This window comes from Trichoplusia ni, chromosome 5, assembly GCF_003590095.1.
Source record: "Trichoplusia ni isolate ovarian cell line Hi5 chromosome 5, tn1, whole genome shotgun sequence".
Taxonomy (NCBI): Eukaryota; Metazoa; Arthropoda; class Insecta; order Lepidoptera; family Noctuidae; genus Trichoplusia; species Trichoplusia ni.
The window spans coordinates 7,840,154-7,867,486 of NC_039482.1; the positions used below are offsets into that span (position 1 = coordinate 7,840,154).

General features: G+C 37.5%; 3 protein-coding genes across 8 annotated transcripts in view; all 3 read left to right on the forward strand.

Moving 5' to 3' along the window:
* LOC113494310 (SCO-spondin-like) overlaps window positions 1-16,936 on the forward strand; it is a 32,792-nt gene extending 15,856 nt beyond the window's left edge. For 2 of the 4 annotated variants that reach the window (XM_026872597.1, XM_026872596.1), the window contains exons 3-11: window positions 1-138; window positions 615-725; window positions 1,082-1,185; window positions 4,370-4,555; window positions 5,626-5,760; window positions 6,357-6,395; window positions 6,931-7,090; window positions 13,158-13,304; window positions 14,131-16,936. In XM_026872597.1, the coding sequence (XP_026728398.1) occupies window positions 1-138; window positions 615-725; window positions 1,082-1,185; window positions 4,370-4,555; window positions 5,626-5,760; window positions 6,357-6,395; window positions 6,931-7,090; window positions 13,158-13,304; window positions 14,131-14,267 (1,157 nt within the window). In that variant the 3' untranslated portion in view covers window positions 14,268-16,936. The remainder of the gene's footprint in view (window positions 139-614; window positions 726-1,081; window positions 1,186-4,369; window positions 4,556-5,625; window positions 5,761-6,356; window positions 6,396-6,930; window positions 7,091-13,157; window positions 13,305-14,130) is intronic. The other 2 variants (XM_026872598.1, XM_026872599.1) reach the window with 2 other exon arrangements.
* Window positions 16,937-17,660: 724 nt separating this feature from the next.
* On the forward strand, window positions 17,661-23,025 carry LOC113494311. Of its 3 annotated transcripts, none has more exons than XM_026872601.1 (5): window positions 17,661-17,808; window positions 21,008-21,439; window positions 21,540-21,764; window positions 22,252-22,465; window positions 22,811-23,025. In XM_026872601.1, exons 1-5 carry the CDS (start codon window positions 17,742-17,744, stop codon window positions 22,938-22,940), a joined length of 1,068 nt encoding a protein of 355 aa, XP_026728402.1. In that variant the 5' UTR covers window positions 17,661-17,741; the 3' UTR covers window positions 22,941-23,025. The 3 variants fall into 3 exon arrangements, with proteins under 3 accessions (XP_026728402.1, XP_026728403.1, XP_026728401.1); XM_026872602.1 differs by lacking the exon at window positions 17,661-17,808 and adding an exon at window positions 20,435-20,782 and having other exon boundaries at window positions 21,008-21,304; XM_026872600.1 differs by lacking the exon at window positions 17,661-17,808 and adding an exon at window positions 20,436-20,782.
* A 1,132-nt stretch (window positions 23,026-24,157) lies between these two features.
* Window positions 24,158-27,254, forward strand: LOC113493855. The gene has a single exon (XM_026871887.1). It carries the CDS (start codon window positions 25,376-25,378, stop codon window positions 27,212-27,214), a length of 1,839 nt encoding a protein of 612 aa, XP_026727688.1. The 5' UTR covers window positions 24,158-25,375; the 3' UTR covers window positions 27,215-27,254.
* Window positions 27,255-27,333: the final 79 nt, after the last annotated feature.

Below are 27,333 nucleotides of genomic sequence, written 5' to 3' on the forward strand. Positions count from 1 at the left end.
AACCATCAAATAGCGAGTCTTCGGAGGCGCAGTGCCTGGCGGGCAGTGAGTGGGAGAGCAACTGTCACTACTGCCGCTGCTCCAGTACCGGCCTCGCCGAGTGCTCGAAGCTGGACATCTGTGATAAAGGCGCCTATGGTAAGATGACACACTGAGAATCAAGGAAAATAGTGATATTGTAGTTGAGAAAAGACAGAGATAGTGCTCTACAGATCGTAGAGCACCGCGTCTTTTTGATAACTGTTACAATCTAGCTAAAATTTATTTTTCCAGCAACGTATTTCATATGTATACAATTTTTTGTCATTCGATCATGAGTCTGCATTGATGCCTTTTTCTAGAATGTCTGCTATATTTAATTTGTTGCGTTCTTTTTATTATTCATTTCTATCTCCAATAAATATGAACAATAATGTACGAAATTGAACTCCTCCGAAAAGTGTCGACCGATTCTTATGAATTTTTGTGTGCATTTTTTGTAGGTCTAAGAATGGGACACCATAAATTTTTCAAAGTCTTACTTTTTTTTCTAAACTTAAGCAGCTGTTTTTTATGGCAAAACAACGTTTGTTGATACAGCTACTTTTATTATAAGTTCTGCATTATATGTTCAGCGGAGCCGCTTCTCTGCAAGCCGAACACGACGTTCCAGCGAGACTGCAACACGTGCGTCTGCCTCGAGAACGGGCTGGGACTGTGCACCTTATCGCACTGCAGTCGACCAGGTGAGAAACACAAATTAAAACGAAAAATGCCATTAAAAATTCATCCCTCGGGCCTCGGCATTAAAAGCTAGCCACACAAATGCTTGTTATGCATTTGTGTGATCCACGAATCCTTGTCCTGAGTCTGTGTGTCTTTATGCAAGTGACTTAAATTGTTGTGAAACCACCCGGGACAAAAGGATTAAATTCCACAGTACGGGGTCGAATTTGTTTCAAAAACCCATTTGGGATTAGTGGCCCGGTCATCCATGGTTGCGTTCAAAGTCCTAATATAAGTTTTGCTTAATTTGAGACTAGATGGCGTTGTGTAAAAATTGTGAACATTATGTATTATTGATATTCTCCATCATTTTCAGATAGTCCTGTACCAACACATGAGGTTATAGAAGAAAGTTTAAGTGAATTCAGTGAACCAGACGTACCTACACTGAAGTCGGGACACACCGATGCTGTAGTACAAGTAAGTGTAGCTAATAATGAAGAAGTTAATTAAATTTGAACTGTAGTTGTTAAGGAATAAGATTCAAAACCCAGTGATGTCGGGAGAACGTTTTGTCATTTTAACTTAGAATTTAGGCAATAATGGGAATCGGTTTGTGGATTGGATTAAAGGTCTCTTGAAAATGATAATGTAGTCCATTTGTAAGTTACATAGAACGTAAAAATCATCTTTTTTATTTCTGTACATAAACTCAGTGATATAACGCGCGATCAAATACAAACGAAAATCAATAATAAAGAATACCAAATATGAAATAAATCAGTGGCTAAAAAGATACAACGAGGTCGGGATTGAGATTATAAGATTTTTTACCTTTTTAAGTAACGAAACAAATCTACACTTCTATACTAATATATAAAGCTGAAGAGTTTGTTTGTTTGTTAGTTTGAACGCGCTAAACTCAGGAACTCAGGTTCAATTTGAAAAAATATATTTTGTGTTGAAAAGACCATTCATCGAGGAAGGTTTTAGTCTATATACCATCACGCTGCGACTAATAGGAGCGAAGATACAATGGAAAATGTGGAAAAAACAGGGCTGGTATAAAACATAACAGAAGATATATCTTCTAACCACGCGGACGCAGTCGCGGGCAACAGCTAGTGTAGTATAATACCGAGTTCGTTTCATTCGCGGACAGCACTTGATCCATTCTTCACAATATTTACGAGCAAAGTGTTACATTTTAAAATTTATGCTTCTTTGCCTTCATAATACATGTTATATCGTCGTCATGGCCTTGCGGTTCTATACATGGATTTGTATGGACGAGGTTCAGGTTCAACACCAACGCAGGCAAAGTACCAATGTGACATTCAAAATTAAACTACAAACATAATTCAAATCGACTTAAATAATCGCACCATTACTTCATGTTTGCACAATCACAAACTGACAAAATGTCGTCGTTATTAAAAAGTTTTCATCTTAATCGATGTTTTATACTTACATCGAGAACATTACTGTTATAAGTGACATTGTTGAAACACTTGGTGGTTGGGATGCACCTTATAATAGTTAAGGTAAGTAAAATTCATAATCATTATCATATCTTTGTTTTTTTATATTTGTCTGCTTGTCTATGAGTTTGTATGGGTTGAATTCAGCAATGGCTTATCCGATTATAACACAGTTCGCGACGTATCGCGAGTTAACCCCGCGTAGAACAAGCATTTGTGTGATCCACGAATGCTCTGAATCTGGGTGTCTTTTTACACGATACAAGGATTATATTCTTAACTTGGGAACGTTAAACCAAAAAATTCGATTTTAAACAATTTTCTCCATCCATTCTTCAGCATCCACCAGGCGAAGAAGAAAACTTATTGGAATGGGATCACAACGTACTCGCAAAACGCTCGACCATCTGCAAACCTCATGAGGAGTTCATGAAAGACTGCAACCCTTGTAAATGTGATAGCAATGGTCTCAGCTACTCCTGCTCTCATAACGAGTGCTTGGAGACAGAGGGGGACAAGGATAAAGAAGTCGAGGTCTTCATGCAGAGTGAGGTAGGTATAGCTATGTGTACCAGCCTGTTGGTCGAGTGGTTTGAGGCTCCGACTGCTATACACGAGGTCGTGGGATCAATACCCATCCAGGATGCTTTTTTGTGTGATGACCATGATTATTTCTTGTGTTTCTGGGGATTTATTAAATCTATAATGTGTGTGTTTTTAGAAGACCATCTGTTTTTACACATCCTTGACAGTCTTTATGGGTAGTCAGAAGCTAAAAAGTCTGACAACCAGTCAGTAACTGGGTTGACGTGGTCAGATAGGCAGTCGCTCCTTGCAAAACACTGTTACTTATCTTTATGATGATATAGGTAAAGGTTTCAAGTAAAAGGGGTGGTTCAAAATTACGTTAGACCTTGTTTTGTAGAAGAATTTGCAGTAGGTCTTTGCCCAGCAGTGGGATACAGAGTAGTAGGTAATCATCAAGAAGCTTTATTATTTTAAGACATCAGTGATACGATGGAAGATTAATCGTAAAGAAACTCGGATTAGAAATATCTGTAATCGCCACCAAATTCTAAGATCCAACATCCTATAGTAAACTACACCCTATAGACATTGAGCACCATAGTTTTATAGTAACAATCGTGAGACTGATTCATTATTAAATGATGCAACGGTTTACTCACGCGTATTTATCGGGGGTGCCCGACTAGTTTCGGACCTACGAAACCTTAATCACGAACCGACGCGGCGTAACTAGTCGGGTTCTCCCGATGAATACGCGTGAAAAACCGTTTCATCATTTAATATTTGACCCCCATTCCGATGGTTCCGCATGGCTGCCAGGTGGGCGACCACATCGAGCGCCACTCGGTGTGTCGCGGCGGCAGCACGTTCTACATCGGCTGCAACACGTGTCGCTGCAACCCGCTGGGCACGGACTACTCCTGCACACACAAGCCCTGCCCGCTGCCTGACGATGTTGAACTGTTTCATGAATTCAAGGTCGGTATCGTAACAGTACAAGCTGATTCAGATGCTTGGAGAACTAATGTCGAAGTTGGTGAAAGATGGACTGATCTTTATGATATAAAATAATTCGTTGTAAGTGAAAAAATAAAGGTTTGAAGAAAATTCTATAGTGACTGCTTTTGAAAAGCTTTGGCAATATTTTAATTTTATAAGAAAAAGTGAAAATATTATAGTTCTACCCAACTCAAGTGTCATACTTGAGTGTAATGACAATTTAAATTGAAAACTTGATATTATTTTAGATTTTGAGTCTTAGCAGTACTTTGCTCGACTTTCCTCGACGCTTAGTAGATTAGTACATGTAATAAGAACAGATCTTAAAACTAAAAAACAGGACAATGCCGCAGTACTGATGCTAGAACGGAATGCAAGTATAATTTTCAAAATTATCTTCTTTTTCAGGAAGTAAAACCAGCCGTACCGTATTTGGGACAAACAGACAGAGAATTGAGGATGTTAAAGCTGTAACCATAAGGATTCATCGGAAATATACAATGACATACAATTTAATCCCTTTGTATTTTAACTTATTAAAACCAAAGTATAATAACCATGTCTCTTTCCATATCGTTTTAACCCTGACAAAAACAACCTCCCTAAGGAAGTTTATCGTCTAGATCAAAGTATTAAAACCACCCAAAAAATTTTAGAAAAAGAAATTGTCGACCCAAAAAAACGCCACGAAAATCCAAGTGTGTGAAGCAAACCGCATGTTCATAAAGGACTGCAACACTTGCTGGTGTAACGAGGACGGGACGGGGTACTTCTGTACGAGGAGAGTGTGTGTGCCCTTACATCCTGATGATGAACAGGATATCGGAGGAATACCTGCAGAAGTATGAACTGTTGGCTTGAACTTGGGTGCTGGTTTCCCTTGGTTATTGTAAATCCTGGTTTACAGGTCGTACAATAGGGTGTTTGACTAAATTTGTTTAGGCCGTGAGTTTACTTCCAAAAAATATTGAATATGTATATTTCATTTTATCAAATCATTACGAAGTAAGGAAGATAAGCACTTAAGTATGGTAGTGGGGCTAAAAACGTCACTTGATTTAAAAAGCGTACTGGTAAGTGACGACACACGAGATTTAAAATCACTCTATTAGATCCTGTTTTTGTTTTGTTTACGGGGTAAACGGGTAAATGTACAGAGTATACGTTTTTAAAAAATACGTATCCTATATTTTTGGAAATCTTTCTGATGGACTAAATATAATGTTTTGGTCAAATACCCCATAGCTATAGGCACGTATTACTTGCTTTGTTACTACCTCTTTGCTCTTTTGCGTCTGTTGATGGGACTGGTTTTCGTTTTAATGAATTCTCTAGATTTTTTATAATTATTTACTGACTTGGTCAAATGCTTTAGTTAGGTCTATTTTTTTGGGTTGGGTTTTAAGTTATGTCGTGCTTTACCTTATTGGCTTTTGGTAAATATTTAGCAATGTTTAAGCGAATATCTATCTGAAATGTATAGAGACTGGAATGTGTCAAAGCTGGGCCAAGGGTTGTCCTTTATTTTTCCATTTGAATTAAAAATGAGACAATTATAAATGAGGCTTGATTTAATTAACAGCAACCTATTAGTTTAACAAATGTACTTATTATGATAATTTGTTTGTATTGATTTTTTTTCCATTTTTTTTCCGTAAAATAATTTTTGCATGTTTTATCTGAGTTTTCTACCTGTATATACTATATGGTACGTGAATCTTGTGCATGTGTTACTTATATGGATGTATGGAAGTAAGTTTTAATTGTTGCTATAATATTTATTATTACTAATTTCTAAGTTACCTCCTAACTTGGACTTCCTCTTTAGAGTGATTCTTTTACAAAACCTTTTATTATATTTTAAACTTTACAGTTCATACTTTTAAGTTACCATGTGTACGTCAATTTTCAGGATCTGAAAGTAATAAAGAAAGAGTGTCGCCCAGATGAAGTCTTTGAACTGGATTGTAACATGTGTCGCTGTAATCCTGATGGAAAGTCGTATTCGTGTACGCGACGAGCTTGCGAGGAACACGACGATAAAAAGGTGGGTTGGAAGGGAAGGAGATCAGATAGGGCTGGTGGAATAATCTGATAAGGAGGCTTTTTTATTGTTTTTTGTCACTTTTAAAATGTTTGATATATTTTTTTTGCAATTTATAAGTAATACAAAAAAAAACTAACCTCAGACAGGACTCCTGGCTTCGCTTAACTTACTATTTATAAGCTATCGTGGTCAGTAACCAAGAATATATTTGTATTAATTGCAAATGTACCCACTTTGTACCGCAATTATCTCCAATTTTATTCTGGTGATTGGTTTTCATTTATTTCTTTAACTCTTTTTGTTTCAGTGGTTTGGCTTTACCTTATGGTGGTGGTATTACTTAGAATAAAAACTAATTTTTATGACTAATTGTTATTTTATTTACCTATTAGTTGTAGGTCTTGAAAACAAATGGTTTCGGAAAATATGGTGTCGGGAACTATTTCCTTTAAATTTTTTTTTACTTATAATGACTTTCTTGTCTTTAATCTTTATACTTTTGGGGTATTGTATTTTAATAGATATAATTTCCATATTTTTCCATAGTTCTTGGTTTACTTGAGATGTCTTGATAATTTATTTTTTTTTATTTCCAGAAGGTCACATTATCAAGAAAAGTGCGAGCATTCACTCCGGTAATATTTTTGATTTTTTATTTAATCACTAATAGTTAAGCCATATTTCCTATTTTCTAATGTTGACATAGTGGTTAATGAGAATTCCTGTTAAGGGGGGGCTGTTGGGTTTGATACCCACAAAGGGCCAATATCTGTATGATAAGCGTAGATGAGTATTTATTTAAAATATAGAAGTATCATTCATCAGTTCGTTCACCCCCTCATATTTAAGTAGTAGTAATATTATCGCAGTTGTCTAAGAACGATACCGAAATACATTTATTCAAAAACTAGCTCTCCTAGCAAAAGTTGTTTGGCCATTCAAATTAGTCCTAGGGAATAAAAAAAATTGAGCTACGTAAAAGAGATGTTATCTTGCTTTTAAACGTACCTAAAATACCTACAAAATTTCATGAGAAACAGTCGAGTCGTTTCAGAGGAATTCAATTGAATACACCGTGACACAAGAATTTTAATATAATAGAAGATGATATTAAATCTAAGTGTGTGATACCGAAGTAACAAATAACAAGTAAAGGCCTGTATCTAGTAGGAGCCGCCGAAGGCCTGCCAGCCGGGGCAAGAGTTCCGCATGGACTGCAACAAGTGCCTCTGCGACAACAAGGGGCAGGACTTCTCCTGCACTCGCATCGACTGCAACGCGCTCAACAACAACCATAATAATGGATTCAGCGGGCCCAGGACTAAAAGAGGTAGGTGTATTTATCGACTAGTTTCAGAATAGTGTCGATTAGTTTCGGAATAGTCTGCACTAGTTTCGGAATAGTCTCCACTAGTTTAGGAATAGTCTCTGCTAGTTTCAAAATGGTCACGATTAGCTTAGGGTTTCTACTAGATTGTATGATGAACATGCTCCTCTCAAAAAGGTTAGAGTGAAACACCTTCCAGCTCCTTGGTTGTCGGATGACATAAAACAAATGATGTCTAAAAGGGACAAAGCAAAGCGACGCTATAGAAAGAATCCTACGGAGGAGAACTGGTCGTTATACAAAAAGCTTCGGAATCGCTGCAGTCGTCTGTGTAGGGATGCAAAAAGACGCCACATTCACAATTCTATTGAAACTTTCAACACGCGACAAGTATGGCAATTTCTCAAATCATTCGGTATCGGTAAAGTTGCTAATGATAGCGCTGTCGATTTGGACCTGAACACAATTAATGTTCACTTTTCCAAGTCACCACTAACGCTGGATGATGAAGTTAAATCTTCTACTCTCAATTATCTCTCTAATCTTTCTTTGCCAAACTGCACTTCCTTCTCTTTCCACCCGGCTACAGAAGGAGACATCAAACGTGCTATATTGGGCATTTCTTCAAAGGCTGTGGGTAATGACGGACTTCATCTCCACATGCTCCTTCCCATCCTTAATGTGCTCACTCCTGTAATTTTACACCTAGTCAACTGTTCCCTTTTTACTAGCTCCTTTCCCTCAACCTGGAAGAGAGCTTATGTGTTGCCTCTACCTAAAGTATCCAATCCATCCTTAGTCACCCAGTTCCGTCCAATATCCATCCTGCCAATATTATCCAAAGTTCTTGAGAGTGTTGTCAACAATCAACTGTCATATTATCTCTCCTCTAATGGCCTGCTGAGTCCGTACCAGTCGGGTTTCCGTCCTGGGCATAGCACGGTTTCGGCGCTGGTCAAAATAACCGACGACGTAAGACTGGCTATGGAGAACAGGCACTTAACAATATTGGTATTGCTGGACTTTAGCAGTGCTTTTAACTCGGTTGATTTTGACATCCTCTTAGGTATTCTATCCTCACTTAATATGGCTCCTTCTGTAACTGCATGGTTTAATTCTTATCTTCGAGGTCGCTCACAGTCGGTCCACTGTGATGAGAGCTCCTCTGATTGGTGTGACCTTGCTGCGGGTGTTCCTCAGGGTGGTGTTCTCTCTCCTTTACTCTTCTCCATTTTTATTAACACTATCACTAAATCTCTAACTTCACACTACCATCTTTATGCAGACGACTTGCAGATTTACAAACACTTCAAACGTGAAGATATTCGCAGTGCAACTGATGCCATTAATAATGACCTTGACACCATAAATCAATGGGCTAAAAGTTTTGGACTACTAGTCAATCCACTGAAATCACAAGCTCTCATTATTGGTGGCAATTATTTCATAAATTTAATTAACCAACAGTCTCCTCCCCCAGTTTTATTTGATAACGTCACCATAGCATACTCGTCACACGTAAAAAATCTGGGTGTCCTGATGGACTGTAACTTATCGTGGGGCAAACATGTTGCGGAAGTAAGCAGGAGAGTGTTTAGCTCATTTCATTCTCTTAAACGTCTCCAAAAGTTCCTGCCGTTTCAAACTAAAATTACTCTTGCTAAGTCACTTCTTCTTCCCTTATTGGACTACGCCGATGTTTGCTTCCTTGATGCGACTGAGGAACTTCTTGATAAACTCGAACGTCTGCAGAATTTGTGCATCCGCTTCATTTTCGGCCTCCGGAAATTCGATCACGTATCGGAATTTCGGAGCCGATTGGGGTGGTTGCCTATTCGAAAGCGTCGAGATTCTCACATTCTCACTTTTCTCTTCTCTCTTCTTTACAATCCCTTCTCTCCAACCTACCTTCGGGAACGTTTCGAATTCCTAGTCCCCAGAGGCAAACCTTGTCGTTCTTCTTCTTCTCTTCTCTTGCGTGTCCCTCCTCATACTTCGAGTCGTTATGATAGATCGTTCACCGTGCGCGCTGTGAGGCTTTGGAACTCTGTGCCTCACACTATTCGTGAAAGCCCATCGTTGGATGTTTTCAAGAGACGAATCAAGGAATATTTCCTTTCAACATGACCTGTATTTACTTATGTATGTATATATGTATTTATTTATTATAGGTATATATCTTTACATTGTATGTATGTATTTATTATGTCTATGAAATTTTAGTGTAGTTTTAAATTAGTATAATTAATTATAATTATTACATTTTTCTTTTTTTCTTCTTCAAATACTGTTGCGCTGTTTTGATTTCCTTCTTTATCAAATCTCTCTATCACTCTAAGGTTTGCTGTAAGAGAACCCAACTCTGGGTTAAGCTCGCCTTTGTACATGAACTTTCCAAGAACATATTGTCCAAGTGTGTGTATTTATGTGCAATAAAGTAAAGTAATAATAATAAAGTAATAATAATAATATGATAGATTGCCAAGTACTGGCATTGGCATACAAGGTCCAAAAATTTAGATGAAGTACCACCGCGGTTCATGTTTAGTCAGTAAAAGTCTCACGATTCCCGTTTCTTACTGCGAGGGAGCGGGGTGTCATGAGGATTCCTCCGCTAATGCAAAACAAGGGTCTATAGTAGATTTGGGATGTCCTTAATCATATTGGAAAACTTCGATTGGTGTTGTAATAGTCTCTATTAGAATCGTTTTTTATAAGTAGACTAGCTGTTGCCCGCGACTTTGTCTGCGTGATTTTCAAGATGTGAACAACTATGAAGTATAATAATAACGATCATCGCAAAAATGTAATGCAATATTGAAAATGAAACACTTCTTTTTACATTTTAAGCTTGCTTTTTTTTTCTAAATTGTAATGAATCTTGAGCGGCACAAAGACTATCAAATGTTTAAATCAAACACATTTCATCATTTACGATACTACCCTGGTGTCAAATATTTCACAGCTGTTTTAATGACTTTTTCTTATTTAATCCCAAAAAGAGGGGCTTATAACTTTGACATATCTGCCTGCCTGCCTGTCTGTCTGTGACATCATAGCTTCCGAACGAATTGTACAATTTTAATTTAAACGTAAATTATGTGCGAGTTTTCGTTAAGACATGTTTGACAAATCGAGCCGTTTAAAAATGGGGGGGGGGGATGCAAGTATGAAAAAATAACAGAAGGTATAACTCAGTCTTAGCACTTCTGCTAAAAATGTTTTACTTTCGAGGGTTTCCATTTTGTAATTGGGTGGGTTATGATTTTCGAGCACGTCTGTTCTTTGGCCGGCCTACACCTGAAATTGTTAGACGGATTATGATAGTGATTATGAGGTATCATAAAATTATTATTGTACTGTAACCAAAGAGGTAAACCAGAACCATATTACTGAGGCCCCGGTGTCCGTTCGTCTGTCTGTCACCTGGCTGTTTCTCAGGAACAGTGATAGCCAGACAGTTGTTATTTTCACACACGATGTTTTCTGACGATATAAATAAGATGTCAAATTATTTTTGTGGACGGAGCTGGTGAAGTGAGAGTCGGTAACTGTGGATGTTACATAGTGTCATAAGATATAAGATTTTGCAAAATTGCGCCCAGATAAACGCTTTCCTGAAACACGTTATGTTTGATTGTCCTCTTAATATTAAAACTGATCTTCCTCACAAACATTTGGAATATTTCCAAAATAAAAAAGTTGGTAAACGTGTTATCTTGGCCCCCTGGTGTTTTGATCATAATTTGCCTTTAAATTGCTGATAAATAAATAGCGTGAAAAAAAATATATCAGACACCCCTTTTTTTAAATTGACAATGACAAAAATCTAAAGTATAGGATATGTCCAATTTGTGATGTTACGACAAAGCAAAATATGAACATAAAAGTGTCTTCATGCGCATGAGTTCTATTTACTGTACCAATTTACAAAGAAAAAATACGTATTTTATTCGTTAACCTACCTGACGATCATTGTAGTAAAATACCGTCATCCCTACTGCATAAATGGAACTAAAATAAAGACTACATGAGGTTGGTTATGAGGTTACGCTGTCGATTCCGACAGCCACAATGAATTTTCCAGACATTGTGTGACGGATGTAAGTGCTGGTAGCTACACGCTATTATCAGCCTTATTGGAGAAATTTCCAAAAATATGTTTCTAATCCTCGTCGGCTTAGCTTTGGGATCTCAGAAACTCATTCAGTCTCGTTCCTTCCCCTGTTTTTACCAGGCTACGAAAGAAGAAAATTTTAAATAAGTAGCGATTACAATAAATGGTTAAAGGAATCTTTGGAAGCGCCACGTGTGCGGTCTCTGTAATGGCGGATGTAGACCAATCAAATCGTTAAAATATTGAAAAATCCCAGTTATCAGTAGACATTGTTCTATCAATAGATACATAATGTCAAAAACCGTCTAGCGTACACTCTTATTCATTGATAGCTTGGGTCTTATAGATCTTTCACATTGCATACCTATTATGAAGTTTTTATGCAAGTTTTCTGGGCTTTTCTATCCGAAATACTTTTGGCCTATGTAATGTTGCAAATTTAAGAAAACATTATTTCATTGTTTGAAAGGCTTTTTTTTGTTTGAAAGTTTATATTTTTGTTGCTTGTTGTTACAGATGAACCAAGGTAATATAATTAACTGTGTCGTTCAGTAATTTATTGTTATGCATAATTATAGATGAGATCAATGTGAACTACATGCAACTTTGGGTTGTGTGTCACTACGAATTCTTTTATCATGAAGTAGCATCGCCAACATTACCGAGCTAAAAACATAGGTATATACACCTATCGTAAATAAACACAAAATCATATTACGGCATTCCACATTTGAACTTGAGTAATTTTAGTAAACCAATAAAAATAAGAATAATTTAAGTTCCTTTGTTTCAAGAATGTACCGATTACGAAGTAACATTTGTATCAAAAGAATAATAATAAAAGTATTAATAGTTTATGTTTCTTTTATTTTAATTATTGTCGCGCTAGGTCTACATTAGACTTGAAAGAGAATAAAATGAGTGATTTTGTGAAAATGATTTACTTTCGAAAAAATATATTATTGCTCTGCCAAAAGTCTTAAGATAAATAGCGTGATGTTTTTGGAGTAAATTGATGACCGTGCTGCCTACTACTCAATGGGATGAAAATACACCTCATAATTGTATTACACGATGTTAAGGGTGAGTCCAAAAATTTAAAACTTTACTGCTCATGCCCCCTGCATAGTAGCGTTATGGTTTTTGTATATTTGTTGTATCATGTGTACGATAAGGTTCATGCAATATTTGAACGAAATATATTCAGTAGTTTATGAGATAATTTGATATTTGTTGATTTGTTTAATTTGATTATAAAAGCCTCCTGCTCACCCCCTGTATCGAAAAGCGAGATAATAAGTAAAAAGTATGTTGACCGGACCTTTTGTTGATATTCTCTGAAAATATAAATCAAATCTATCCAGTACTTTCCGAGATCTTTCCGGACATACATACAGACAAACAGACAAACAGACAAACAGACAAAAATTCTAAAAATCATATTTTCGGCATCGGAATCGTTCCTAGACCACCCTCCAATTATTCTTTTTAAAAAATATTCAATGTACAGTTTTCACTTTTCTACAATTTTATTATATGTATAGATTGATTGGGGGATAGTTGGGTCGATCGCGGGCTATGACTGCAGTAAATATATAAAGGATGATATAAAAATATTAAATTAAAAATTGAGGATGGCCCCGACTAGTTTCGGAATAGTCGTACAGTGGTCAAACAAGGTATAAACCTTTTTTGGCGAAGATGTCGCGAGTAAGATATAACATACTGTAATCTCGTTTGCTTCGTTCATTTCGTTGAAATTTCCTGTTTCAACGAAATATCTTACATACGAGTATCAATTTTCATCTATACTTTAAGGATAAACATAATCTTCCAATCAAATATAATTTGAAGATAAATGTTTCGTCCAATTCTTAATGAATTAATTGTATTTAAAAAGAGTCATTTTCAAAGTGCTCTTGTTCGTATTGCAACTGTATGGTCTGCCGGCAGAGTCGTCCCCGTCGCAGCAGGTGGGCGAGCAGTGCGCGGCGGGCAGCATGTTCGAGCGCGGCTGCAACGTGTGCCGCTGCGGGGGCGACGCGCGCAGCGCCGTCTGCACGCTGCGCCGCTGCGAGCCCGCGCCCGCGCGGACGCCTGGTACGTACCACTGCGTACACCAACAACACTGGCCCACAACAACACCATCATTAGCCTAACCTTTTCCCAACTATGTTGGGGTCGGCTACCAGTCTAACCGGTTTCAGCTGAGTACCAGTGTTTTACAAGAAGCGACTGTTAGACTGGTTGTCAGACTTTTCAAGCTTCTGACTACCTGTAACGACTGTCAAAGATGTAGGAATAACAGCCGAAACCCACAATTTAACGTGCCTTCCGAAACACGTCGTGGCAATAAATCAGTATCATTTTTGAGTTCTTTGTTCCTAAAGGGTACAAACTCAGCTTTATGACCTTTTTTTTACTCCCGCAGTAAGGAATCTAAGCCTTGTATCGCGTTGGGTTTTACAAACATACAAATCACATGCACAAAGACACCCAGACTCAGAACAAGCATTTGTGGATCACACAAATGCTTGTCCAACCCGCGACACGTCGCGCACAGTGGGTTTGGTGTGGTGACCTCAACCACGCACCTATCTGTGCAGACTTAAGCTCTGTTCGTCCGACTTGATTGACCAGGATTTCCAGGCACAGATGATGTATTTTTTTGTTGCCGCTAGTACAGTAAATAATATTAATCATAATCCAAGTTAAGCTTGCTTATATAGTCCATAGGCATAGTCTTGGAATTAATGGGTGATCAGTTTCAACAAACATTATATTTACTCAATATGTTTTATACCTGAGTATGGTTTAAGTACCATTAAATCATGTATATACCTATACTTTATGCAAAAGCGAGTAAAGATCCCAAATTCATAAATATATTTTATGTAAAAATGATTTTTATTTCCTATTGGCACAGATGCGGACCCTGGTTTCCGCTGCAACCCCGGCGAGCAGTTCAAACGCGACTGTAACGACTGCACCTGCTCCGCCGACGGTAAGAGCGTCTTCTGCACACTACGTCTTTGTGATCAAGACTTAACGCCTGACATCTAAACACAAAGCTCCACGTCACACTCATCATATACCCGAATTCAAGATCGATGCACAGCAAAATGCCGAGTATCATGCTGTCTTCGTCATCGCCTAGTAAAATGTAGAGACAAAAAATCTTTACACGTCATTTATCACGTCGTTCTTGAATACGGTTGTCTTATTTAAAAAGTTGAATATGAAACCTTTTTAGTTATTTACTATTCAGGTTTAGTAACGGAACTTTTTCTACAATAAATGTCAAAAAGTAGGTACGAATTAAAGTAAATGGCTGAAGAAATAATCGCATTTTTTTATTTAAAATAAAATAATTCAAAATATCGAACGTTGGAACGAACGTTCATTGACGGAAGTATTGAAAATAAACGGCGGACGAATGTTCTGTCAGTTTTAAAGATGGCGTTTGTTTTATTTTTTGTAATCCGAATCCATCTTCTTCATGTCTAAACTATTTTGTGAATTAATTAAAATAAGTTTTTATTTACCAGTGACTATTCTTTGTAAAGAGAGTATTTTTACTTTTTGGACGACTTTTAGAAACTTTACGCTCTCTATATTTTGTAATTAAATTTTGTATTTTTTTTCCTAAATACGTCGTTTTCTGAAAGGGTTGTAAAAAAATATATTAAAACCTATCAAACCTGTTCAGCGATTTGATTTTTAGTGTTGAAAACAATTACATTGATGAGTCTTTGCCTTTCAGACTAACGACAAAAAGAAACATTGTTTTAAAAACACATTGCAATAACAGATTCATTCCTTTTTTGCTGTACAGTATTTTCATTCAATTTACAGTATGTTATATCATTAATCCTATTTGATAAGTGGGACATTTCCATACTATGCCTCCCTTATTATATGCAGGTCTTTCTAAATGCTCAACATTGCAGTTAAAATAAGATAAAAAAGCTTACTATTGGCCATTTTTTAAGTAATTAGTAGTCACTTTTCAAACTCTGTCCACGATGTTATAAATAAGCAAATTGAGATTAACTGCAACGATTCAAACATAATTATTTTAATGTAAGTTACGGTTTATAATTTCGATGAACGGACAGACCAGATAAAAATATAGACTGATTAACACATTAAGGCAGAAAAGTTGTGAAAAATAGTGGACCCAGTTGGTATAGTTTTTTCAGTGTCTATTTTTGCCCGTAATAGAGCAATTTTCTATAAGAAAGAACGAATAGTCTGAGAAAGATTTACACAAGTTTTGCTATGCTGCTGATATCTTACGGTAAAATTTAGCCTGGAGAAGATTTATTAATTTGACATCAAGGACGGGCATTTTTTTGTATCATGTGACGAAAATGCCCGACCAGAGGTTTTTGCCTAGGTGTTAAGCCTGTGTCTTTATGTGGTCTGTAGTTTTTTCGAAATAAAAATGGTGTAGGTGTTTTTTATTTTCTCGTTTCGTGGTATCATGATAAGTTCCTTTGCCTTTCTGTTCTTAAGCAGCTTTGGAGTCGAACTATGTTCTATGACTATAAATAAACTGTTCCGTGCAGAAGAGGGGATGGAGATGGTGACTAGATTTCATACTCTTCAAATTTTAATGTTTTTAATAAATATTTTTGCTACTGCTTCTTATTAAAAGATATCGGGACTGTCTTATCTCGAATGGTTTAAATATTGTCTCGTTTCGTCAAAATTTTTATTACGATTGAAAATTTTGTGTGACATCAAACCATGATTTTTTTTTCCGATGCTTGGGGATCGGGTAGAGTAGGTGGGAGAAAAAAATGCCGCTCTACTACATGTAGTGCTTCGTTTCGCTTTCACAAATGCAACAAGCGGTATTTTAGAATTTAGAATTTTTCTCTGACGGACTAAGTATATTTTTACTCTTCGTCTTGTGATATCTCCATCACACCTATTCTGCGCGTTAGTATAATTTCAATGTTTTGTGTGTTTTAAGTATTTTGTGACTAATTTTAGTATTTACTTGAGTGACCGTGTTTCAATTAGTATAGCTGTAATAAACATATTTTTTATCGATTATCGACTAATCGTTATTAACAATAAGCATAATCGACTAAAAATGTTTTCCTTTAGTTTGTTTTAGTTGATTTCTCGTTTCTTTTTTACTCATTGGTATTTAAATAGTTGTGTATTGTATTTTTTATACGTGGATGTGTTTTTATTACGTCATTGACATTTTAAAAGTAGTTGCATACAGTATTTGTATGTTAGATATTTCATTTCATTTTCATTTTCTATGTATTAATTGAGAGCCGAGCGCCTAGTTAGGTCATATTTTTATAAGAAATTTGATGACAGGTCATATTTTCTCAAAGCAAAATATTATTTAGGTCATAATATGGCATTTACTTAATTAGAATCGATTCCTGTATAAAATGTAGTTACTACAAACATTTAGAACTACTGAAAATCATGAGTGATGTATTATTATTTGATCATTAATATTCTTACCTACTTTAAATGCTTTTGGAACATTTATTAAAATATAACCTCAAAATATTTTAGTCGATTTTTCAATCCTTACTATGCGCTCGGCGTAATCGTTTGAATGTTAGTATTTAGTTAATTAGTGTGTAATGTGGCTTAACTTAGAAAGTACGTACCATCATGTATTAGACGATACGTAATTAAAACTTAAGTAATTTGAGTCTAAGGTAATCACGAAACGAATAAACGAGTTAATTTTATAAAGAGTTTTATTTTATTTTAGCTTCGATATACACGGTCTAATTTTGAAACAACAACTGTTGTCAACAACTTTTAAACAATCATTTCCTTCATTGCGTCGTAATCAAAGGAGATGGGACAAAAATAAATGTATCTTTAAAATCTCTTCCCCCAATTCATTACAGCGATTCGATCAAATTACAACTGGCTTCGGCCAACCCTTGACCTCCAATATTGCACTCAGGGCCACTAGACCAACAGACCAGTCAAAAGTAAGTAAAATATAAAGCAGAGAATATCGACGGATAGAAATTAAAAAACTTTGTTGTCTTTTAAAAAACAACTAAATTGAACCATAGTCGATAAACTAAAATACGATAGTGGACTTGAATATTGCTGGCACTTTTTCAAATGTTTAGCGAAAGGTTTACTATAGAAGAAGAAAAAAAACGACCCCCATGATGACAAATTAATTTTTTGTGTAGCAATTTCATAAAGATTCCAGTCACATGCACAAAGTCACCTAGAATCAGGACAAGCATTCCTGGATCACATAAAATCGTGTCCTACGCGGGGCTCGAACCCGCGCACGTCGCTCGCAGACCCTCAGCTACGTTTTAATGGACATACTCTATTATTCTTCCAAGCAAATACCTTATCTCTTTCACGTGGTTTCCTAATTAATGTTTGTAATAAGTCATAAATGGACTATTAATTAAGAGCTCCTTTTAATAGCGGTTCAATTGAAGAACTTTACCGAGCGTGAATGTTCACCATTCCTTCACTAATAATTATAATGCGTTGATTTGTTCACAATTTTGAAGTATGTGGATCAGTTTGGTCACATTAATAGCAACTTTTTTATTTGTAAAGGATACGGAAGCAACGTTATGTAAGTATGTTTCTTACACAGTTTTCGGTCGTTACGATTTCATTTCAATTATATTTTTAGTGATTGCTATAAAATTTATTTTAAGATGATTTTTTATGATGTTTTATGATGATATTTTAAGTGTTATGTATCCAATTAATTTTGAGGATTCCAGAAATTACGTAACGCTGTTATGTTTTAAAATATACACTTTGTTTATTTTTTTTTAGTATTGTTACTAAATAGGAAGAGCTTTCATCTTAATCCTAATAAATTTTAGTCATTAATTGAATCTAATGTGTCTGAGGCAATTTAATATGTCATACTGTTTTGTATCCTGTGTTTCCACTTATTTTGTCATCTAGAAACTTTTTAACGTTGAGAAAAAATAAGTCAGTTCTTAAGACAATAATTCTATCTACTTTGTATTATTACATTATCTTTTGAAAACTATTAGACACGAAAAAGTCGTGCACCTGTCATAAAATGGATTTAAATTCTTTCGCAAAAAGAAAATGCTTACGGAACATATTCTTAAAACAAATAGGATGCGACTATATCTGCAGATGAAGATAAAAACAGATTTCAAAATATTTTTTTTGAAAAAAAGCACATAAAATACAACTGACTTCAAATAAAAACTACTGACACTTGATGAATTTTTTATGGGGCTGAATGACAGCTATTCCATTTTAAATGGAAAAATCTACAAAGCTGTTTCATCCAGTCCGAAGTTCTGAGGTGACAATTATAAAAAAAAAAACTATACCGATGAATTTACAACCTCAATGTTCTTGAAGTCGATAAAAAAATCAATTCTATAAAAGAAAGATAAAGTCAGTTTCTGCCTAACCTAGTGGAGCCGGTGAGGAAATGTGTGCCCACTGCCACGGTGCGAGGACCGTGCCACGTGTGCGTGTGCGCTGCTGAGGGCGTGTTCCACTGCCGGGCGCAGCCGTGCCAGAGCCAGAACCTGGGTAAGTCAAGCAGCAGTGTATAGCAAATGAAGCAATGATACAAACTATCCGTACTAGGTATGCAAGATTAGGTAGTCAAGCAGCGATGTATGGCAAATGAAGCAATGATTGTCAAACTATCTAGGTATGTATGATTTTTGAGTGTGGGGTAAATTGGTTTCGTCTGCCCCTTTCCCAAAAACAATGATGTCCATGGATGATTAAAGATAGGGTATAATATTAAGGGCATTTAACATGTATTAAATCTTGAACATGTATTCAATCAATAAGACTTTAAGATAAACTCTTGATTCCGTCCTGGAATAGAGTTAGATTGTCACTTCATATGAAGATGTCTCTATTCAAGGGAAGTTCACCCTTAGGGCAACATTTTCAATTTCGTATTCTTGAGGCTAATGAAGGCGATGGTGAAAATATTGTGTGAGTTGCAATACATTGCGGAACTGCGCAGATCTGGGATCCAAAGTGATATGTCTTCGCCAGCAATGTATTGAGATACATTGCTGACCTGCATTTGCTATCAGTCTTTAAAGTATAACAACAATATGATGGTTTCCTTTTATTTCCATGTGACTCAAGAGTTCACTGATCGGATAAACCTTAAGATATTAGTCCTGTCGCGTCGCTTATACAATACTGGAAAAATGAACCAGAAAATTACAAGTAATTTTATTTCGCATTATTTATACATTAGTAGAAATAACCATAATAAGTGATTTCTGTTCCCTTTCAGTCAATTAACGAACAAAATAAACTTAAACAGGCATTTTAAAATATGAACAAAATGTTTCTTTTTCCTGAAAAGGGCACTAGATAAATTAAACTTTTTTTGTTATTTACAGGTAAAACGCGACCGGACGAGGATTGTGAACGTAACTACGTATACAGAGAGGATAACCTATTCTGCACGTGCGGAAACAATGGCTTCTGGCTATCGGAAAACTGTGAACAAAAGTTCATGTACCTCCTACCGAGATTCAGCGTTAGCCTCCCGCATTTAAGGACCAATATCGCTTGCACCCCAAACATGATATACGTTATCGACTGCAACGTCTGCCGCTGTGCCACTACAGGGTTCTTAGATGTGTCGCTCTGTACCAACAGGCACTGCTTCCAAGGTCATAAAGCTGACTCCTGCTCCTACGGCGACATACTCCGCTTTGGTAGCCAGCTGTGCTCCTGCAGTGATATCAGCTACTTCATAGACCGCCAGTGCATCAAACTTGATAAAGAAATTGTCCAAAATCTCGAGAACGAGGAGCTACTGAAACTAGTCGAGATTGGCAAGTCTTGGAGACGGCTAACGGAACTCCAAGTAGACAGTTGTAAGGCCGAAATGACGTACACAGTAGATTGCAATCAATGCATTTGTGATAAAGGCAATTTGGCTTGCTCGCAACAGGTTTGCGATTCAAAACCAAGTCTGCGACATGAGAAAAAGCCGCAGATGATTCAGACTCTCCCAGAATTGAGGAGTGATGATGATACATGCAACCCGGGGCAGAAGTATCGTTACAAGTGCAACTCATGCGTGTGTACCTCAGAAGGCTATCCCTCTTGCACGACTATGATCTGTCTGGAAGATTTCGTTTTGGACGCTAATGCTCTTAGAAGTGTTTTCTCCGCTAAGACGTAATTTTTACTTAAACTGTAACGTTATTGTTATTATTCGTGTTATTTGTATTATTTGTGTTTTAAGATTGGTACAAATGTGTTAACTTTTTTCTTTCTTGTTGCTTGTGCCTGACAGGTCTACTAAAAAGGCGTAACGTTTGCTCAAACGAAACATATCATCTGACTTTATGGCTGAAGATATTCTTTTTCAGGTTATTTTTCGTGGCAGGACATAAGTGTCATTCGTATTGTCAGAATCATGTCTTTTGAATATAAATTGCATATAAATTACATTATATTTTTATCGATTTACATTTTAACTTTTTATATGATTTATAGAAAAGTTCAAGACTCTGTAGTAAAAGTGCGCATGGTTAATAACAGGAACTATCCCGACATAGAAAGTAATTGTAACTATGATAGTTTCATCACCTTGACATTTTGACGACTAATCAAAAATTTTATAATAAAAAAAATCAACGGCAAATATTCTTTTAGAAAAAGCTTATTTGTTTATAATTTATCCATAGTCGTTTTGCATTCACCTTTTCTAATAGTACAAACGAAAAAATTAAAATGGCTTTTATCGACAAAATAAGATCGGAAATAATATTTTTTTCTTATTATAGCAAATGTTTCGGCAACGCGCAGCAATCTGCCAGAAATAAGCTATGGCATGAAATGCGTATACGGCAAGACTTATAAAATGGATTGCAACACGTGTCGGTGCGGTCACAGGAACACGCTCATGTGCACCAAGGTGGCCTGCTTGGGGCCCATGAACTCCGAGGTCATCGTAGGAGAGAAAGCCGTAGCCAGGAGCGGACAAGCTAGAGGAGAAGGAGCGGCTGACGGCGTCGAGAGGAAGCGGCGACGACGGAAGATCAAGAGGAGGGGAAACAGGAAGACCCTGAGGACAGACGAAGGCATGTATCCCCGACTGCCTATAGGAAGCAGCTGTATCCCGGGCCGATTCTACCAGGAGAAGTGCAAGAGATGCTACTGCAAAACCGACAGGACACCTACCTGCTCGATCCTGGATGCCTGCAAGGAAATGAACAGTTAGTACAAACATGCCTGATCTAAATTTGCTGCTCATGACATCACCTCTAAAACAACATTTTGGGCGTTCATGTAATCTATTCTCATCGTTATGTATAGGTAATCCTGTATCGAAGCCGGAAGATGTGCGTCCACCGATCAAGGATAAAGAGTTCAAGAGTCTGCAGTCCCTGCCCCACTCCGCGTCGCCGTGCGTCCCCGGCAATACGTACAAAGTGGACTGCAACGCTTGCGTCTGCGATGACCTGCAGAACCTCGTCTGCGATAAGATGCTGTGCATCAGCTTTGCTGATATGCACAGGACTGAGGCGATGAAGAGATCTGGTATGTTGGCACCATGTCCGAAACGTGGGATTGTAGTCAGGCGATTGACAGCGCGCTAGACGTCATAGATTGTCATTTGTCTACCTGCTCATATACCTCAAGAAATTATTAACTCACGCACTGTAGGGAATTTCATTTTAGTTTGTTTTCTTGAGTTTGATGTTTTTTAAATATCCCATGAATGACTGTTTACCCGTTTCACATCTGACACTAATTAAAAAAAAAACATTCTTGCTTTGTGAATTGTTCTTCAATGGCGTTATTGAGAAAATCATTTTATGCCATCGCAGCATAGAATGAACTAGGTATATTGCCAAGTTAGACAGGACACAGTGGGTAGAGCACACTAAGATTAGATTACATTATTTTTAACTAAGCTATCTATCTACAGATATAAGTTTACCGCTAGATCCTCTACATCGATCGCGCGAAGTACCAGCTTGTATAGCTTCTAGGCTTGCTCTAAATCCTCTCCTTTTTCCCCAAGGCCTGCCCTGCAACACCAACAACGGGCAAGAGAACGAGGCCATTCAGTCGAAGTGCGTCAAGTGCGTCTGCAACGTGACGACCTTCTGCGAGGCCATTGATGACTGCATCACCGATGCTGAGAAGGCCATGAGGACGTACTCAGCGAGGAGGAACGGCTCCCGACTGACCTTCGACTTTAATAAACAGAAATGTGTTCCTAATCACATCTACAAGTAAGATTTTTAGTCTAGTGTTTTATGTACAGCAGGGGGCTGATGAGGATGATGATGATTGTGATTATTTTGGGGTGATGGTTGATACAGAATTTTGAAAGAATTGTGTTTGCTCTGAAGTGAGATCAAAGGATCTGATGATTTTTTTTCCTGTATTATATATAGGTACTCTTGTCATTGGTTAAGTCCAGCATATTTTTTATCAAACACGTTTATAAGTATTTAAAGGAAGTCTTTGTACCAACCAAGAGTGTTGACCTTGACCTCCGAGACTTTGGCATTGAAGCTAATAAAAATACATAACTAAGCCCATACTAATATCATATCATGGTTCACATGTCACAGGGACAACTGCAACAAATGCTACTGCCAGCCGGACCTGACCCTGCGTTGTACCCAGAAGACTTGTCTGAACTACAACCAGGCAACGGCCTTGCAGCAGCAGCAACAGTACCTTCAGGAGCACGGCTTGTAATAGGATTAGATTCAACGATGGCTTGTTTAATGGAGACCATTGAAATTAAGGGTTTATGAAGCAGTGAATATAAAGATTCACAAAATTGTTTGTTTTATTTTTAAACCTCGAATGGAAGCGATTGTTGATGAGAAAAAGTAAAAACAAATGAAAGTGAATTCAAATTCAAATTCTTTTGTTTTTAGTTCTTGTTTCGTTTTCTGTTCTCTGAAGAGGCGTTGGGTGTGATAGCTTCGGCTAGTAGCTTTTATGTTTGAGCCAATTTAAGTTCTGTTACATAGTTAATAAGAAGCACCATATGAAAAAAATAGCGAATAACATCAAATGCAGTCAAGTGGGCTCCGACGTCAAATTCTTGGTTCATGACCCCATCATCATCATCATCGTCCTAGCCTTTTCCCAACTATGTTGAGGTCGGCTTCCAGTCTAACCAGATTCAGCTAAGTGCCAGTGTTTTACCAGGAGCGACTGCCTGTCTGACCTCCTCAACCCAGTTACCTGGGTAACACGATACCGCTTATAATAATGCTGGTTGTCAGACGCTTCTGACTACCTGTAACGACTGTCAAAGATGTATGAACACAGCCGGTATCCACAATTTAACGTGCCCTCCGAAACACCGAGGAACTATTTATGACAAAGATGGTCACCCATCTACGGCCCGCCTGCGTCATGCGTAGTGCAACCTGTGATCGATCAATTTATGCAGTACCCACCAATAACATCATTGGTACCCACCATAATGTTAAGTTCCTTAAAAATACTTTCCATGGCAACGGCATTGTTGCCAGAATATGAGAAAATATCTGTAACAGTGGCCATCTTTTTGCAAGAGCTTGCATGGAAATTCATATTTATTCCATTTGACATAATAACAAATTGACGTATTGGCCCTTGACAATTTATAATCAAAAGAGTTTGGAAAGTAATCAGAAGGAAAAAATATATGAAAACAAGGTTTTATTTTAGACATGGTTATTCCTACAGACCTAATATTTATTGTTATTCTTGTATAATATCTAAAATAAAATCCAAGCCATGATGATTAACATTGAAATAGCTTGCTAATAAAAAATGATCCAAGTAAGTGTTGAAAATATTGTTTTAGTAGTTTTGACGATTTCAAACCAATTATCACTTTATTTTAATGGTTGTTTATTAATAATATACGGTTGTTTATATAATTCTCAACGGTTACGGGTACTGGTTATTATATTTTGAGCCGTTTGAGGTTGAAATGCTCGAGACATGAGGTCTAGGTGCACGAGTTCTTTATGAAGAACTCGCAACGCGCTTGGTCGACTCCACCAAGATAAGAAGGCTGGTCTGTTTTTTGCTCAATGCATTGCATTTCCATTCAAAGTGGTAATGCTGCCAAGCATGCCAGCCTTTTGGAAACGTTACCCGAATTTGACAGAGACGAAGATTTCTTTATTGAAGGTTTGTATATAGCATACAGATTTGATTTAATATAGAAGTGGTGGCAATCTTTCGTTGGCTCAGGAATCCAGCAAATCATATCTGTCATGTCTATTTATGTGAAGAGTAGATTAAAAAGACTTCTTCAAAATGATAGCGGACGTTAATATTATCAAGGATCCTTCAGGTTTGTTTAACAACGTCACCCAAAGGCAGAAAGGAAAATACATTGATTAGTAACAATTGAAGTCATGAAACCACCTCCGTCACAAGCAGTTAAATTTTAAAAGCCAAAGTCAATTAATTTTCTATTCTCAAAATATCATAAAACAAGTCAGTCGAAACGTTTTACGATCAAATGTTTTTTGGAAATTAAATCTTTTCTAGAAATGACATAACAGGTAGACGAGTACGCTTACATAGTTAGAATTAAGTAGTAGAGGAAGTATTAAAATTGGCTTAAAATGTTAATAAAATTAATATTTTTAAATACATTTCTAAGTTTAACACTAGGGGATGCGATATTCCGTAAGTATTCTAATATAGCATGACACCTCATACTAACACTATAAAAGCGAAAGTCTGTATGTGTGTATTTAACCTCCAGAAGCTCAACGACTTGACCTGTTTTGATGAAATTCGGTTTGGGTTAGCTGGTACCCTGGATTACCACGTACTTTTTATCCAAATACGGATAAAGTTTTGTTTGTAACCAACATACAAGCAAGTGAAACAGCGGGAAAAAACTAGTTATGATTGAAGATGTGGAAATATTTCTTGACACTGGACAACTTAACATATTATATGACATTGAATATAAACAATTTCAATTGGTTAGGATTTGGGTCTATCAGTGAACCTTATGACAATAACTAAGTCATACATTTTTTCATGATAATTTAATATATTTTGATAATTTTCCAATAGGTACGTGTGTCCCGAACACTCAGTTCTTACTGAATGGCCGGTTATGTTACTGCAATAGCCTCGGTCAGTGGAGCGAGGCGACGTGTCAGATGATCGGGAGACGGCAGACCTGCCAGCCCGGCCAGATCATATGGGAAGAGTGCAGTCAGTGCATATGCCAGGAGAATGGGAAACTCCTCTGTACAAACACAGAATGCGCTGACGAAAGCACGAAGAAGAACTCCAGTCTCCAGGAGCCCGGCGCCGAGCTGTGGTGCACGCCGTTCAGGTCTTATTACATCAACTGTAGCCTCTGCGTCTGTCCAGCTTCCGGGAAAATGTCTGAAGCACGATGCGCCACCGACTCCTCCTGCTCACTTAAAGGACCAAACTTGTCCTTAGACGCCATCACGCAAAACGTTTGCATCCCAAAAGTCATGTATTTGTTCCCTTGCCTGCATTGTTTGTGCGCGGATGACGGGTTCTTTGTCCAGACTAAATGTGTAGAGACTTGCCACAAACTCCCCGAGTCGGCCCGTAGATGTCTTCCTAGAACATTTTATAGGATCGATTGCAATGTGTTTCGGTGTCCGGACACTGGTGTCCCCGACAGCAATCTTAGATCAAAATCAGAATGCAACGAACATCCAGACGTACTCACTTCATTGATAAGTTTGAGGAATATAACGAACTCGTGTTTGCCTAATAAATTCACGAAGCCGAAATGTATTTATTGTGAATGTAACTCACAAGGAATCGTCAATGAAAGTAGGTGTCTCGAACAGGAATGTTTGAAGATAAGCGATTACAATTATGATTTCGTGAAAAGTACGTGCAGTCCGGGGGAGATGGTGCCCACATGTATGGAATGTTTCTGCTCAAGATCTAGTGTAACCCATGAGAAGTATTGCACTAGAGTGTGCTCGTTCCAAAATAAACTAATCATGCTCGAACGTGTGCTGAAAGAAAATATAAGCATGATAGACCGCAATATTGTTAAAGACGTAGGAATCGGCAGCGAAACATGCGATCCCAACTCAGTCATTGTTGACCAAGGGAAATACTGTTTGTGCCCAGAAAATGGTAACACAAACTTTAAACTTTGCACTTCAGTCCTCGATGACACAGGCCCGAAAAAAACACAAAGGGTCCTGACTGACAAAGTGAACCTGATAGACTACAACACTACGTGTGAACCAAACACGTTCGTTGAGTTCGGCTGCAATACCTGCTACTGTACCAAGGATGGTAGGATTGATTCAAAATGGTGTACGTTTGATGATTGTCAAGCCAAGAAGGTTATCCAAGACGCACATTACAGTCGTATTTCAGCTGTGCCGGCTGAGCCCATGTCCACTTGTGTTCCTGGTTCAATATCCAAAATAGACTGTAACTTCTGTATTTGCAGCTTAAGTGGGTTAGTAAAAGATAGAGCGTGTACTAATAACACCTGTAGCGGCGAATACAAACCTGTTGGAAACGAATTTGCCTGCGAGCCATCAGCGTACTACACTGTTGACTGTAATATTTGCTTCTGTTCAAGTGATGGCGTCAAAAACGTAGACAAGTGCACCAAAAATCATTGCGAAACGAATTTCTTGAGATCAGATTCCTGCACACCAGGTGACTTGTTTAGCGACGACTGTAACATCTGCGTATGCCCTACAAACGGAGACAAGAAAGACAAAGCCTGCACCAACAGGACCTGCTCGGAGTCAGACACTCCTTGGAAAAAAATATTCAAACTTTCCCAAAATTTGTTGGGGAACCAAATTGTGGAGGAAACGACGAAGAACTTGGAGCTCTGCTTTCCTGGGGAAGAGTTTGAGTCGTCATGCAAGCTCTGTGTGTGCCCTGAGATGGGGCTGAGGGAGTATGCCTCATGCACCCCCATGCTATGCGACAAGGACCCTCAGATGAGTACTGTGAGTACTTTATCCACATCTTGACCGGACTGATGACAAGACCGGGGATTTGATTGTTATTTAATTTTAAGGAATATGTGTTATGTGTAAATATATATATAGAAAAGGTGAAAATATCGAGCTGCATTGCGATACATTGCCGA